General features: G+C 54.3%; 5 protein-coding genes across 5 annotated transcripts; 2 read left to right on the top strand and 3 right to left on the bottom strand.

Annotated features, from left to right (window-relative positions):
• Nucleotides 1-321: 321 nt before the first annotated feature.
• P174DRAFT_510115 (uncharacterized protein) lies at nucleotides 322-4,196 on the top strand (the record flags this gene model as incomplete). The annotated part of the gene is made up of 6 exons (XM_024831637.1): nucleotides 322-326; nucleotides 1,154-1,297; nucleotides 1,345-1,657; nucleotides 1,710-3,376; nucleotides 3,438-3,972; nucleotides 4,026-4,196. 6 exons carry the CDS (start codon nucleotides 322-324, stop codon nucleotides 4,194-4,196), a joined length of 2,835 nt encoding a protein of 944 aa, XP_024685602.1.
• A 737-nt stretch (nucleotides 4,197-4,933) lies between these two features.
• P174DRAFT_417986 (transcription factor domain-containing protein) lies at nucleotides 4,934-7,036 on the top strand (the record flags this gene model as incomplete). Its single annotated transcript, XM_024824655.1, has 6 exons — nucleotides 4,934-5,015; nucleotides 5,067-5,121; nucleotides 5,167-6,142; nucleotides 6,187-6,293; nucleotides 6,342-6,637; nucleotides 6,681-7,036. 6 exons carry the CDS (start codon nucleotides 4,934-4,936, stop codon nucleotides 7,034-7,036), a joined length of 1,872 nt encoding a protein of 623 aa, XP_024685601.1.
• Nucleotides 7,037-7,043: 7 nt separating this feature from the next.
• Nucleotides 7,044-8,715, bottom strand: P174DRAFT_364051 (cytochrome P450; the record flags this gene model as incomplete). The annotated part of the gene is made up of 4 exons (XM_024821961.1): nucleotides 7,044-7,232; nucleotides 7,280-8,034; nucleotides 8,089-8,289; nucleotides 8,352-8,715. 4 exons carry the CDS (start codon nucleotides 8,713-8,715, stop codon nucleotides 7,044-7,046), a joined length of 1,509 nt encoding a protein of 502 aa, XP_024685600.1.
• A 604-nt stretch (nucleotides 8,716-9,319) lies between these two features.
• Nucleotides 9,320-12,069, bottom strand: P174DRAFT_438792 (putative transcriptional regulatory protein). The gene is made up of 7 exons (XM_024826628.1): nucleotides 11,949-12,069; nucleotides 11,903-11,921; nucleotides 11,720-11,866; nucleotides 11,608-11,695; nucleotides 11,503-11,574; nucleotides 9,946-11,475; nucleotides 9,320-9,910 (listed from the first exon to the last, which is right to left on the bottom strand). The coding sequence occupies exons 1-7, from the start codon at nucleotides 12,008-12,010 to the stop codon at nucleotides 9,426-9,428; spliced, it is 2,403 nt and encodes an 800-aa protein (XP_024685599.1). The 5' UTR covers nucleotides 12,011-12,069; the 3' UTR covers nucleotides 9,320-9,425.
• A 452-nt stretch (nucleotides 12,070-12,521) lies between these two features.
• P174DRAFT_457717 (serine hydrolase domain-containing protein) lies at nucleotides 12,522-13,915 on the bottom strand (the record flags this gene model as incomplete). Its single annotated transcript, XM_024829578.1, has 6 exons — nucleotides 12,522-12,527; nucleotides 12,562-12,935; nucleotides 12,996-13,127; nucleotides 13,193-13,286; nucleotides 13,341-13,477; nucleotides 13,525-13,915. 6 exons carry the CDS (start codon nucleotides 13,913-13,915, stop codon nucleotides 12,522-12,524), a joined length of 1,134 nt encoding a protein of 377 aa, XP_024685598.1.
• Nucleotides 13,916-14,356: the final 441 nt, after the last annotated feature.

Genomic DNA, 14,356 nt, shown 5'->3' with positions numbered 1-14,356 from the left:
TCATCCATCCAAGCAGGCGAATCCCACAGCTTTGCTCCCGCATGCCGTTGCAGGATGGACAAAACTTGCCCTCTTCTATGGCGGTTTCGACTGCTCGCTCCTTGCATTAATAGCATGTCTCGTACATAGTGGGACGTCTCTCGCGCTGGCCAAGCATCTACATCGGGGCTATGAGCCCATTACACGTACACATCCCAGCAGTCCACATTCTACACTCCTGTACTGACTCTCTACCAGGGCCTACATATCAAGCTGGTAACATCCTGTGCGCCACGACAATGCTCTATGCGTACCTTTCAAAGAACCCGTTTGCGTACCACGATGCCGTCATGCCAATCCACGGCTTTGCGTACACAAGAGCCTTCCTGACGATCCTGGGAACGACGGGCCCAACCAAATCTTTCGTCAGGAATGTCAACTCAAAACATGTATACGGACATGCCGTCTTTGGAGCAGCATTACTCTCCGTGGGCCACTGTTCCCGTGGCATTGTCACGGTCTTCTACGATATATTGATGGTCCACCTCATTGGGAAGCTGAGCATTGTGTCGAAGAGCCTTTAAACACTTTATTTGCATGTTTGCTATGCTTCTTTAGCCGCATCGACAACCGCTGATGATTTGCCTCTCTATCATCTGCGTGCTCTAGTCCATGCATTGTTGGTGTTGAAAGTTTTTAGTTAGAATAAATTTTGTGAGCATACAAGACATATCATGCCCTGGTCTGAGCCCAGTAGAATATACTGGATACATTCAAACCGAAGAATTGATAGAGATCTTAATAACTCTACTACTGTAGTGGCATTCATCTGCGGGGATCGGTCATTGTATGGTACCTCGGTAACTCGCTAGTTCACGGGTCTGGTAGTAAGAAAAGGAGCCCTTAGGCACAATTACCGAATAGTTAGCCTGAGACATATTTAGATAGTCTGATTAATAGCAGATCTTAGTTCCGATAGTCTATGTCATCAGAACGTGTTGATTGCCGATCTTGTCGATCCTGACTGCTCCAGGAATGTAACCACAACTCGGCAACTCTAAAAAACTCCGCGTTTCCTCGTCTATTCATCTCCTGATTCTTCTCTTCTCTTGTCATTGCCATTGCATCACCACCAATTTCAGAACAACAATGTCATCAGAGGAACCCCCGGCAGAAAATCATTGCCGGCATGGCTCCATTTCAATTCGCACGATCTCAAAACCCTCTTCCGCTGCGCAGCCGCAACATGGGTCGCCACGGTCCTGATGTTCATCCATCCCACTCTGCGAACCATCGGCACAGCCACGTTTTTCGGATGGTGAGTTAATCATCTACAGAGAGATTGGGTTTGATCTAATTTGGTAGTCTGGTCCTGTTCATCAATCCCCCCTCTGGGATCCTCTTCATTTTCATCCTGGGAACGCTAACCCTGCTGATTGGCATCGCCCTCGCCTGGGCCTGGGGCGTCATCACCATGAAAGCCGCGCTGGCTGCTCGTCCTCAAACGGAGACACTGGCCCGTCTGCAGATGCTCGGACAGGAGGCGGCCAGACAGGCGAATGCAACCGGCCAGAGTGCGGCCAGCGTGCAGTCGCAGCTGGTGTATGACGGGTTCATGCTTGATGCGCGGGTTTCGGTCATTTACTTTGTTATGATTTGTGTTTTTATTTACTTTTTGGTAATGGTTGCCCTCCCTTTTTTTACTCATGACCTTACTGATATGTGTGAAGGCCCGGCTGCGCGCCGCAAATCCCAAGTTCACGCTCGTCCAGATCTTCGGGACCATCATTGCCGATCTATTCCTGACGATAGGCCCGCTTCTGCCTTCGTTTCGGGGGACGCTGCCGAAGCTTCTGATCATCCCTGCCGCGATTGGTGCGGGTCTGGGTCTGGTCGCCTCGTTACTGCTTTTCCCACAGTCGACGTCGCATGCGGTCCTGGCTGGTATGCAGGCGTTGGTCGAGTTGGCGAAGCAACCGCTCAGGTTGACGGCTACTCGTACCGAGGATTTGGATTTGAAAACGTTGATGGCGCTTAAGACTCAGCTCATCGCTGGGTACAAGGCCATGGAGCCGGCGATGGGTTTCCTGCCGTTGGATCTTTCGCGCGGCCGATGGAATGCGGTCGATGTGAAGAGCCTGAGGCAGCCTGTGCGGCAGGTTCTTGTGAGCACGGTGTCGCTGCTGGATTATCATATCAACTGGCTGAGCGCGCGGGCTAATGTGGACCGCGTCCGGGCCCTGTCCAAGGCCGGAACGCCGGTGAGTACCTCGGACGGACCCCGACAGGAGGCCAAGGGCGAGGCTGGACAGCGGCAGATGTTGGAAAGCTTGGAGATGATCGAAGCCATGACCAGTCCCGAGTCGGAGGCGCTGCGGTCCGGGACGCATGCCATTCTGCGGGAATCCAGCGGGGAGATTCTGCAGGCGTGCGAGGAGGTGGCCGGCATGTCGGTCGAGTGCATCCATACGGTCAACTCGCGGCGCTGGCTCGGCTCGCGGGCCGCGGATCGGTTGGACGAGTGTCAGAAACTCCTGGAGAAGCTGCGCGCGGCTCGGGACGCCTTTGCCGAGCAGACCACCGAGAAGCTGATTACGCAACACGGTGAGATCTTTGACGAGAGTGGGAGCCTCAAGCGCCTTGACACCGTTGGCGGCACGTCCATCAGCAGCGTCATGGCCGGCCTGGCCTTTGAAGAGCTGGTCATCTCCGTGGCGGACGCTCTGGATCAGTTCCTCTCGCAGATCGTGGCTCTCCTCGAGGCCCGGCCGAAGCCGCGCCTGTGGTTCCCCACCAGCATCGAATACGCCGTTGGCTGGGTGCTGAGACGGGACGCTCGCACCCCCGTCGCGGGACAGTCGTCCGACCCGGACCCGGACGATCCTGTAGTTCAGACAGACGAGACGGAACAGCTCTTCCGCCGCATCAGCCGGGGATACCGCGTCAAGCAGCGGAGTGGCTTTGGCCGCGTGGTGCTGGGGACGTACCACTGGTTTGTCAGCGCCGAGGGTCTCTTCGCATTGCGCATGGTCATCCTGACGATTGCTCTGGCGGTGCCGGCCGTCATTCCATCGAGTTCGGGATTCTACTACCGTGAAAAGGGCCTCTGGGGACTCATCATGGGGCAGACCACGCTGCTGGTGTACATGTCCGACTTTACCTTTTCGCTCATCTGCCGGGCCGTTGGAACAGTTATCGGGGGCGTCGTAGGACTGGCCGCGTGGTATATCGGCTCCGGACATGGACCGGGCAACCCATACGGACTGGCTGCCATTTCGGCCCCAGTAATAGTGATCTTCATGTGGGGACGACTATTTCTCAGTCCTGCGATGCTGCAAGCGACCATCATGAGCGCCGCAACGTTTTTCCTCATCATCGGATACAGCTTCGCCGATACGTAAGCCTCCTCCTCCCCCCTTTTTGCCATTATGGTGTCCGTATGAATCTGACCACCGCAGACAAATACCCCAATACGGCAACCCCGGCGTCGGCTACAACGTCTTCTGGCGCCGTCTGGTCCTGGTCTTTGTCGGTTTCGCCGCCGCACTAATCGTCCAGATCTTCCCCCGCCCACCCTCAGCAGCACGACACATCTGCACCTCGCTATCCAACACCCTCCGCCGACTAACAGACCACTACGCCCTTCTTCTCTCATGCTGGGCCCGCCCCAACAACGACCCCCGCATGGCAGAGCTACTCTCAATCGAAGTCGCCGAGCGGCTCGCCGCACTCAACGGCCCCATTGCCCTCCTCGGACTGGAATTCTCCAGCTCCCGCTTCGACAGCGCCAGTCTGCGACAGGTCCAGGCGCTCTGCCAGACCCTCAACCAGAACCTGGGCCGGTTGCTGCTGCTCTCAGCAACGCTACCGCTTGAACTACAGGAGCGGCTGGCGCGGACGTCGGGGGTGCTGGAGCAGCGGTCCATTGCGGACGTAATGGCCGTGCTGGGTGTTGTGGCGCAGGCGATCAAGACGGGGGATCCGCTGCCGGAGGTGCTGCCCACGCCGTTGACCAAACGCTGCTATGAGTTTTGGCGGGGGCGCAGTTGACTGAGGTGATGCCCCTGCAGACGGATTTGATCAGGGAGAAGGGGTATCGCCGGTACTGTGTGGGGGTGATGGCGTATGTGAGGATGTTGGCTGCGGTGGATGAGTTGGTGATGGTCGTCAAGGGGGTGTTGGGCGAGGCGCATATCGTCCAGTTGCCTCAGCCTTAGTCTAGCTGTATACTCTGTATCTCTCTGTATATCTGTATATATCTGAAATTAAGCACATAACTGTATAGTGTATACAACTAATTGTGCGAAGGGCTTGCACTTACTGCATCCTGTAAGCAAAGAGCGACATGAAATGCTAACGAGCCCATAGTTCTAATCACCGTTCTAAGCTACGAGCAAGTCCCAATAACCCCAAGAATAATCGTAGCTCCAGTCATCCACCAACCGGCTATACCAAACTCCCCCGAACGTCCCGTTTTCAGAACTCCCCGAGGAACCCCAAATACAAGCCTAGGAAGGAAAAAACCCAGCAGCGAGAAAGAGACAGATCTTAGCCCAATTCCACCCCTCTTCGTAATAGATCCCCCATGCTTCCGCTTGCTCAAGGGACGGGGAACAAGGCTTCCCATTCAGTCTCTTGGGAAGCTGCTTCATGATCAATGCGGCTCCTGACTGTATACTGCCAGGATCATTGAACAGGCTCATCATCGGCTGTGGTCCAATAGGTGGAGACAGATTGGGAGGTACGGGGCAGCACTCGTAAGACACCACGGAGGACGCAGCAGATGGAGATGTTTACTATGTGCCCACCAACTGGTTGACTGGTGCTGTAGCCTCAGGCATCAACTAGTTTCCCCGCCTCTGGTCCTCGTTTCTTGTCCTGACACTCTAGACCTTAACCTGCAGCCTGTCATCGATCCGATCCATCGCTATAGACTACATTCAATAAGGTCCTTATGTCTAATCGTCTGTGGCAGTGCACATACTGCTGCACGAGTTTCAGCCGCGCCGAACATCTACGCCGACACCTTCGGTCACGTATGTCTACCTTTCCGACTCGAACCGCTCGAACGTAGCTAACAGGAGCAGATGAAAATCTCAGGCCCTTTGCCTGTGCGCTCTGTCGGCGATCATTCACGCGAAAGTATGTTCTGGTCATATGATGAGCTTTTCTAATTGGCCTTGACAGAGACCTTCTGAAACGCCATGAGAGGACATGCAGAGTCAGAGAAGAACAGGAAGAGGTCGTGGAGGCTCCTGCGGACTTTCAGTCAAATCAGCTAGATCGACAGAGTGAATGCGCGAGAGCCGTTATCTCGTCATGTTCAACCCGAAGTGGAAACCCCCCTGACCTTCCCAACTCGGTGGACTTTGCCGCGCTGGACTTTTTATTTGCACCAGCGCTACCTTCGGACAGCATCACGATGGCTGAAAGGCTGGAATATCTGGCCTACTTTACGAGCGCCAATGGTATGGCTACGTTTCTGGACCGCGAGACTCTAAAACAGCGACAGGAGCTCCTCAAGGGGGCTGACCGACACTCGTACGAGAGAACAAACGAAGAAGCGCATGGTACAGACTTGCTGCCAGAAACAATAGACCCCTCGCTCATCCACCTGTCATCCAGTGATGGGGATATCCTCGTTCACAAGGCTCACGAGATCACTGAACGTCTCCACCGCACCATCACCACAAAGTCGGACAAAACCATCATCAAACTGGACTGGTCCCCTGCCGTCCAACAATCCTGCTCCGACTTTTTTTCAGCTAGCAATATCCGCCGCTTTCTGGAATATTTCTGGTCGTTGTGGTACCCCAATTGTCCCATCGTGCACCGCCCGTCGTTCGATCCGGAGACGGCACGGACCGCTCTGCTGTGCGTTATGCTGATTATTGGAGCGTGTCTATCGCCGCATGAGGAAGACAACCAAGCGGCCAAGATGTGGTTGGACAGCGTTGAAGAAATGGCATTCGGCGATGAGTGTTTTGCGGAGAGAGAGACGTCCGACATGTCGACGGGTCTGCTATACGACAAGGCCGAATGCATGAAGAAGCGCGTTGAATATATCCAGGCGGCATATCTGGTCTGCTCACTGCAGAAAAGGGAGGGGTCCGTGGAGGCGCAGGGGCGCGTGCGGAGGTATCGACATGCAACGCTGGTCATGGTGCGTATTAAAGTTCCTATCTGCGAAACTGGCTAATAGAACAGCTGGCGAGAGACATCGGGCTTGAATCGGCCACGCATCGCAACTTGCGGCTGGAGAGCCCCTCCAAGTCATGGTGGAGCCAGTTTGTCATTGAGGAGGAATTGATTCGGTACGCCTGTCACGACTTGCTCACACCCCACTAAGTCTAACGGGATAGGACTCGGACGTTCGTATTCCTGATCGATGCCGCCATGGCGATCTTCCACCACACTCCGCCACGGATGGTGGTTTCGGAGCTCAAGATGGACATGGCTTGTCCCGAGGCTTGTTTTCAGGCAGACACAGCTACAGAGTGCTTTCACGCCCTGAGGGACTGGGAAGGGTCTATCTTCTGGTCTGAGAGACTGTCCATCGCTGACGTGGTACGGAGGATATGCCAAAGACAGTTGGATGGCCAGTCTGTCCTCGAGTTTTCAAAGATGGGAACGCTGAATCTGTTTACGACCGTACAAGGTATGTTTAGCATTCTACGTTGGAACATTTCTAACGACCATAGCTCTACATTCTTTTACGTTTCAGCTGCAAAACTCCTTGGTCTTCGAGTCCACCCTTGCGCCGGTTCAGACCGGTTTGGAGAACTGGCGTCGAATATGGAACGCACGACAACCCGAGGACAAGGACATTCCCGACGAACCGCAGTCTATCTGGAAGAAGATCGGCTTCGTGCGGTATGCACCCGAATTCTGGCACTTGGCTCGAATCATCGTTGCCCGAATCATCGCCAGTGCTAGCGATGAACAAAGTCCTCTTCCTACAGAGCGGGGTCTCTCTCGCTTCGATCATACTGACATGAGAGATATTAATGGATTGATTATGGAATACCGGCGACTGAACCTGGGAGTTACGCCGTGACTTTGGTTCATCTAGCCTCTGGTCTCTGTCCAACCCGGACGGTAAAGTTGGTCGGTTTCACAAACCACCTGTTCTCCGTATCCCAATCCTCACTCCTCATATCGAAATCAAAGTCTCGGACGATTCGCGGGATCAGTTTCGACATTTCCAGAATGGAGATGTGCTTTCCAAGACACGTCCTTGTCCCGAGGCCGAACTACAGTCGTCAATATGCTATGTACGAGAGAAGTAGGAGAGACCTACAGGCATGTACATCTCGTTCATGGCTTTGAGCTTCTCCGGATTACTGTCCGCCTCGATCCATCTCTCCGGACGGAAAGTCGTTGCATCTGGGAAGACTTCCTCATCGTAATGGGCCACCCAGGTGTTGATCCCCACAACCGTGCCAGCAGGGAAGAAATAGCCATTGATCTCGGCCCCGCCGTGTGGAACCACCCTCCACAGCGGCAAGCCTGTGGCACTGTGCATGCGCAGTGCCTCCTTGATCACGGCCTGGAAATACGGCATCTCCTGACTCTCTCTGAAAGTGACTCTGTCACTGCACTTTCCCTGCGCGGCAAACTCGTCGATCTCACGCCGAAGTTTCTCCATGACCGCGGGATAGCGCAGGAGGTTATACATGATGGCCGACAGACTGATGGCAGTCGTGTCCGAGCCAGCAATGACGTTTGATAACCCCATCATGAAAACATGGTAATCCGTCACCTTTTCCGGATCCTTGTCTCGCGCCAGCATCATCTTCTCGACAAAGTTCTGTGTCTCCAGAGAACCGCGCTCGGCTTGGCCGAGGTCTACCTTTACAGAGTGGCCCCTGATCTTCTCCTTGACGAATCGCACGATATACGCTCTCCCGGCCGCACCAGACCAGCTGAACCGGCTCAGTAGCCCAAAAAGCCGCGGATGCCACTCCGGGTATATGCCCACAAGCGTACTGTACGTCATCAGCCGCTGCAGCGCGGCAATCGTTCCTTCGATGTCCTCTCCGCGATCGAGGAAGCCTCCCATAGTTAGCCAGCCCGCAAGCAAACAGCCCAACTAGGCAGACTACTCACCAAACCGCTGCCCATAAGTAATGTCCCCAATGACGTCAAACGCATAACACTGGAACCAATGGCCGAGGTTGAACTCCTCACCACGGGCAGCGAACTCCCGCAGCCGCATGCAGAAGAGATCCGCGCACCGATCCACAAACGCCTCGTAATGCACCAGCGAGGTCATGGAGTAGAGACTCGAGAACCGCTTGCGCGTTTCCGCTACAATCGTTCATCATCCATCACGCAGTGATACGAACCAAGGAGAGGAAGGTGATGCATACCATGCCTTTTTATGTCCCGATCAGGAAACAACGTCCACTGGTTCGGATCCGGGTGCTTCCACCCCTCGTACCAGGCGGACTTGGTGAACTTGCTCCCCGTCCCGTAGACGGTTTTTATGGCTGCGCGCCCGGAGATACTATAATGGTCTGGGGCGATGCGCACGACTGGCCCGTATCGTCTGTGCAGGGCGATATTGTCTGTTTCGAAGTGGCCGGCTCGCACGCGGTGGAAGTACCAGAGTTTTGTGAGCCGGGTGAGGAACGGGCCTGGGATTGAGCGGAGGGAGAGGGTGCGCAGGATTGTGGAAAGAGTGCAGAGGAAGGGGTAGAGGAGGATGACAATAGGGATGAGGATGAGGAACATTTTGTTGATGTTAATGATTGAGATTGAGCCTTTGATTGTTTATCTGGATACTACTCCGCCGTACTACCGTAGATATATATATATAGTGGAGAATTGGAGATGTTTACTCCACCCCCGCCCCACCGCCACTGTGGAGTCTGTCTACTATGTATATGGGGCAGGTATACTAGCACATAGAAGTACAACCTAGTATTATTCAACTATGCCAGACGACCAACATACTTATGAGGAATATTATGCATTCACGTCAGGCCGGCATACCCGGCCCCTACGTCTAGAGCCACTTATCTGCTTCAATTCCAACGGGTATGGGGAAGATGATGGCTTTAAATGAGGCTAGGCTATTGACATGATCAGGATAAAAAGGTGAGAAAGTAGCTCATTCTTATCACTGGGATCTCTTGTGTTGATAGTGAACAAAAAGTGATCTCGAATCTGCGAATTGCCTAATCGGGTCAAAAATGAGAGAATACGAATCTACTGCGGCGAGTCTCTCATTGGGTGGTACCACAAAGTTAGGCATACGTGTAAACACGGTAGGTAAACGAAAGCAAGACCACCAAATGCGGTGATATACTCATTTGACTGCCTCAAGTCGATAACACGGTGATATTGTTCTGCTCGAACTGAACCGGGATACTGACACTAGCCCAACTCCCCCAATACCCGCTCATCAAAGAGCGGCATCGATGGAACCCGAACACCCTCCCCTACAGAACTACTGAACAAAACTGATCGCCACCTTTACCTAGTCGTCTATCCAACAGCTTCGACAACGACCGCGCAGCCACAAAGGCCATATCCGATTTCGTCCCCAGACACCACAACGCCGAGATACAGAACTCGCAGTTCCTCCGCGCATATTCCGACGGATCGTCCGGCCTATAGCCATGCGATAGCGGCGGCGTGATATCGTCTAGAAGAATATATGCCGCCTTGGCGAAACAGCGAATAAGCACGAGCGTCCACGGCTCAGTCAGGAACGCAGCCTCGTTCACGGCGTCGTGGTAGAACCGGGTCCGGTTGGACAGGGACTCCCTCCCCTGCAGACTGCGTTGCGCGATGGCCCCAACGGCCAGCGCGTTATCCCGTCGCAGGGTCGCGACGAAGTCGATTGCGGTGCGGGCTTCGCGGCGGCTTTCTAGACCCAGGCGGCCCTCGTCGATGCCTTTGACTGTGTCTGCTAGGAGCATGGCTGCGAGATGCCAGTGTCCTGCGACGATGACGTACCACGACTGGATGCGCGGGGGAGGTCGTCGTGGTTTGCGTTGCAGCTCTGGAAGAACTGCTTGTAGGTGGTGTTCCAGTGCTGGTAGATGCGGAGGGTCTTTTGGATGATTTCTTCGAGGCGTTCGGGACTGGCGCCGCGGTAGACGAGGGTCTGGAGGCGGGTGACTTGTCGGAAGAGGAGGACTTTGACGGGGCTGGCGTCGGAGAGGATCTCTGCGGCTTCTTCGTAGGAGCATGGCCAGCGGGGTGGGTTCGAGCCCTGGCGTGCGGAGCGTTTGTGGAGGAAGAAGTCGCCCCATAGGTCTTGTTTTTCCTTCAGGGCGCGGGTGTATGTGAGGTTCCAGCCGTCGAGGTCGACGTTGTTGTTGTTGTTGTCGGGTTTGGTATTTGAGGGCAACGGCGACACGGACGTTATCTGGCTGTCCTCGTCGGAGATGGCCAGCGGACGCTGATACATGGCGGCCTGCAGGGTGTCGAACATGACCACCAGCCAGAAAAGAAGGTTGACAGTTTCTTGGTGCTCGGGGTCGGCGTAAAACGCATCCGTCTGGGGAGAGGGCGTATCCATGCTGGCTAGATCGATATTGCTGTGCTCTGGCGAACTTCGCGACTTTGGTTTCTGCCGCTCGAGACGTGTCAGTTTATAGCGGATGGAGAATAGCTGTCGCACAGCCGCCTCCATGAACAACGGCGCGCTGTCATTCTCCAGCAACTCATGGAGCTGCATATCCTCGTCGACGTTGAGCGGACGCTGTCCGATGGAGAAGATGATATTGGCAAATGCAATCCGGAACGAAGGGATACCTGCTGCGTTCTCCAGAGCACGACGCGCCTGGTTCCACAGGTTCTCCCGGATGACACGCTCGTGCTGCGCGACGGGCGAGGTCGGAGAAAAGCCATTGCTTCTCGGCATCTTCTGCGCCCACTGCGAGGCGAAAGCCATGATCGCGGTGTGGAGAGCTCTCGATGCCATTTTCTCTTCTGCGGCGCTCAGGTTTCGACCCCGGACGGAGGCATACGCTCGATCTAGCCGACAGACTCGAGTACAGATACGGTTCGTCCAGTTCGGTCCCCATGCCGCTTGCGCTTTACTGGAGAGCCCACTCGGTGAGGTGTACGGGACGGCCGTGTTGTAGGGGCAGTTCTGCTCCGTGAGCCAGCAGGACAAGGCATTCTCCATGCTGTCATGGTATATACGGATGAGATTTTGTGTCATCATCGAGCGGGCATAGCTGTCGGAAATATTATCGGAAAGAACAAATAGATTATCTTTGTTTCCAGGTGGATATAGACTGTCTGCTGGGAACGTTTGTAGACCGTCACTGTTGTCCGGAATCATAAAGCCAGGAGACGACGAGTAATGAGAGCCACTTAACCCCGGACTTGAACCATCAAACTGTTGCAGTAGATCCAGAGTCTCGTCGAGAGAGTGCGGTCCCGAACTCGACAAGCTCTGCTGGTAGTAGTCAAAGCTCGAACAACTGTCCTCGGCCGAGCCCGACGTTTCCGCATTGCTCGGCGGTACCTGTGCTGTATTCGCGTTCCAAAGCATGATACTGAACGGGTCGAGTTCAGATCCCCTGCTCCTCAGCGGTATCGAGACGGCATTCGGCTGCATCGACCAAGCCCCTGGCTGATCAGTAGACCCGTCCGACGACACACCATTCCCAGTACTATTGGAGAGCCACGACGAGGAGTACAGCATGTCATCCAATAGGTCCGTTCCCGAGCGACTTGAAGTCGCATCTCCCTCAGCTCTAGGCAAGCTGCTCACATTGCGGCTTTTCTGCTTTCGACCTCCCCGCGCAGCGGCGCGGTTCTCAACTAACCAGTTGAAGGTGCATTCTCGATTATATTTCCTGCAGTTCGAGCACGGGATATTGAGATTGCTCTCTGCTAGCACCCTTCGACTGCCCGACCCCTGGCGTGCTGTTGCTGATGCTGAAGCTCCGGATACAGAAGAGGTTGAAGCGTGCCTGTCTCTCCGAGCAGGAGCGTCGCACGCCCTCTTCCCCTTCCGACAAGGATCGCAGCTATGGTGCTGGCGTCGACGATGAGGCTCCATCGCGGCACTGACAATTGATCGTTCCTAGACGCTAAATGACAGCCGGCATACAGATTCGGCTATTACCGGGCGCTGGCTATTGTGGAGAGAGATATTGGGGAGGGGATAGATACGGTATGGAGGGAGACCGGAGACCTCATGGTTAGGTGGGTTTTGAAGCTCCGAGCCAAGCGGACAATGCGGGGTCTGGGGATTCGCGGACGTTAGTGTTAGGGGAAGGAGTCCACGAGACCCTGACTGGTTTATCGATGCCTAAATCTAGACGCACTATTATACAGCCGTTGGGTTAGGGTGATGCTCTGGTTGGTGGTTGGAGTGCGGTGGCTGTTGGTATATCCACTTCGTGTATGGCGGGGCGGAGATACCCCACGGGGAATGCCCGTTGAGAGCTTCAGCTTCGGGTGACCGGAGGTATAGAGTTCTGAACTTCTGAGTTCCAAACAAAGGATTGACAGATGAAAGTTGACCAATCGGATAACAAATAATCAAGGAGCAATTGGTACGGCAGAGTCTAATCCTGAGCCAGGCCACGGTAGACAGCAGAACTCCACATCCAGCCAAAGGCTCCAAACTTGAGGATCGGCAAAGGGCAAGAGTTGAGTACAGATCATCCCTGCGACCCCATTCTCCCTATCGCACCACCACCAGAGATTTGCCAGTCCTGCCCAGTGGGCCGTCCCCTCCGACCGTCCCGTGGCTCCTCCTGTCAGCATGAATGTGAGTCCCCACCCTTGAGGTGTCGACGATGGGTACGGATGGGATATTGCGTTGGTGAGATCAGGCTTCGAAGGTGAGATTCCTTGTCCCGCGAAGTTGGGAAGATTGGGGATCTGATTGCGGAACATCTCGTCGACTGTCGCTTTCTCGAGTATTTGCATGCCGTTGGTGGGTGAGGTGCCGTCGTTTAGGAGTGTAGCAAGGATTTCTGCCAGTAGCAGACTATCAGTATTTTCTCAGAATGGCCGCATAGTACAAGGCAACATACGGCAATACTCTTGTGGTTTAGCGAAACAGCCACCTCCACCACTGTTAAAGCAGGTCTTGATGTCCTCGGTGGTCCGCACAATCAGAGGCCGCCGAAGCAGGTGGTCTCGACCGGAGAGCTGGCCTTGAGGATCTCTCTGATTCATGTATGCGAACTTCTCCTTCATTGACGCCGATGGAAACATCGAAATGTTATACAGCCCGAGGGAGCGAAGATGTTGCGATGGAAATAGTCGTTCAATGACTGCCCTGTGACTCGCTCGACCATGACTCCTGCCCAGTCAATGTTCACCTTAAAACACAATTAGCAAAGGATATATGAATTCCTGTGGCTAGCTAGTCGCACCCCATATTCCCACTTCTCCCCAGGCTGATGAACCAACGGCTGCAACATATCGTAGATGTGTCCTGAGAACTCGTCATACCCAACCGGCTTACTGTAGTCTCTCAACTTCTCATTAAAGATTGTATAGCCAAACCCAGCTATAATCCCAGTCAGCACTTGCTTTCACGAAGGGGCGTCCACTCACCGGTATGGTTCAACAGCATCCTCAAAGTAATTCCCCTACGCTTCTCGACTAAACTCCCATCATCCTGCAACACCTTCACCTCTTTCAGCTCGGGGCATATCTTCTCGACCTGGTCTGCATCATCCAAGTTCAACACCCCCTGTTCAACAAGCTGCATACACGCAATTCCTGTGATCATCTTCGTGCACGATGCGATCCAGAAGATACTGTCGAGCGTCATCGGCTCTTCGGAGCCATACCCACGCTTTCCACTTGCATGCGCAAAATGCTCCTTGCCATCCTTGCCAACGACTACCACCACTGCACCTGGGATACCCTTTTCCTGGTCTGCGCATGCTGTATCTACCCTCTCTTTGAGGGCAGTTACGGCTTGGTGAGAAAGAGAAGCCATTATGATCAGTAGAAACTTGGTGATGTGGTCAAATTCCGTCCTTGCTCTGCGATCGAGCTGGATATAACGGTCGTCGTTACCCCTCACCATATAACAAGACTACGTCGGTGGTCGGGATGGATTATCCAGAAAACTGCACTTTTGAATCTGCTAACTGGGCCAGAATGACGCCAGGTTGGGGTCGGCACTGAACCTGAAACGTCCCTCCCATCTGTTTGCTACCGAGACTCGGTGTCTGCGGAACCGCACGCAGACACCTCGGTCTGAACTGCGATGGGTCACCCGTCAGAATACGTATTTCAGTGCGGATTAGCACTGATCTGCAAGCCAGTGGCAATGTGCTGGCGATCATCAGGAAATTATCTGTGGTGTTGCTTTTTTGTGTGCGGGGAAGATGAGGAGAGAAGTGTTGGCATGTTCTGCGCCTACATACTGGCAGAA

The sequence above is a fragment of the Aspergillus novofumigatus genome (assembly GCF_002847465.1).
Source record: "Aspergillus novofumigatus IBT 16806 chromosome Unknown P174scaffold_2, whole genome shotgun sequence".
NCBI lineage: Eukaryota > Fungi > Ascomycota > Eurotiomycetes > Eurotiales > Aspergillaceae > Aspergillus > Aspergillus novofumigatus.
Note: the sequence above shows the minus strand (reverse complement) of the source record. Positions and strands in the feature narration are given on the sequence as shown.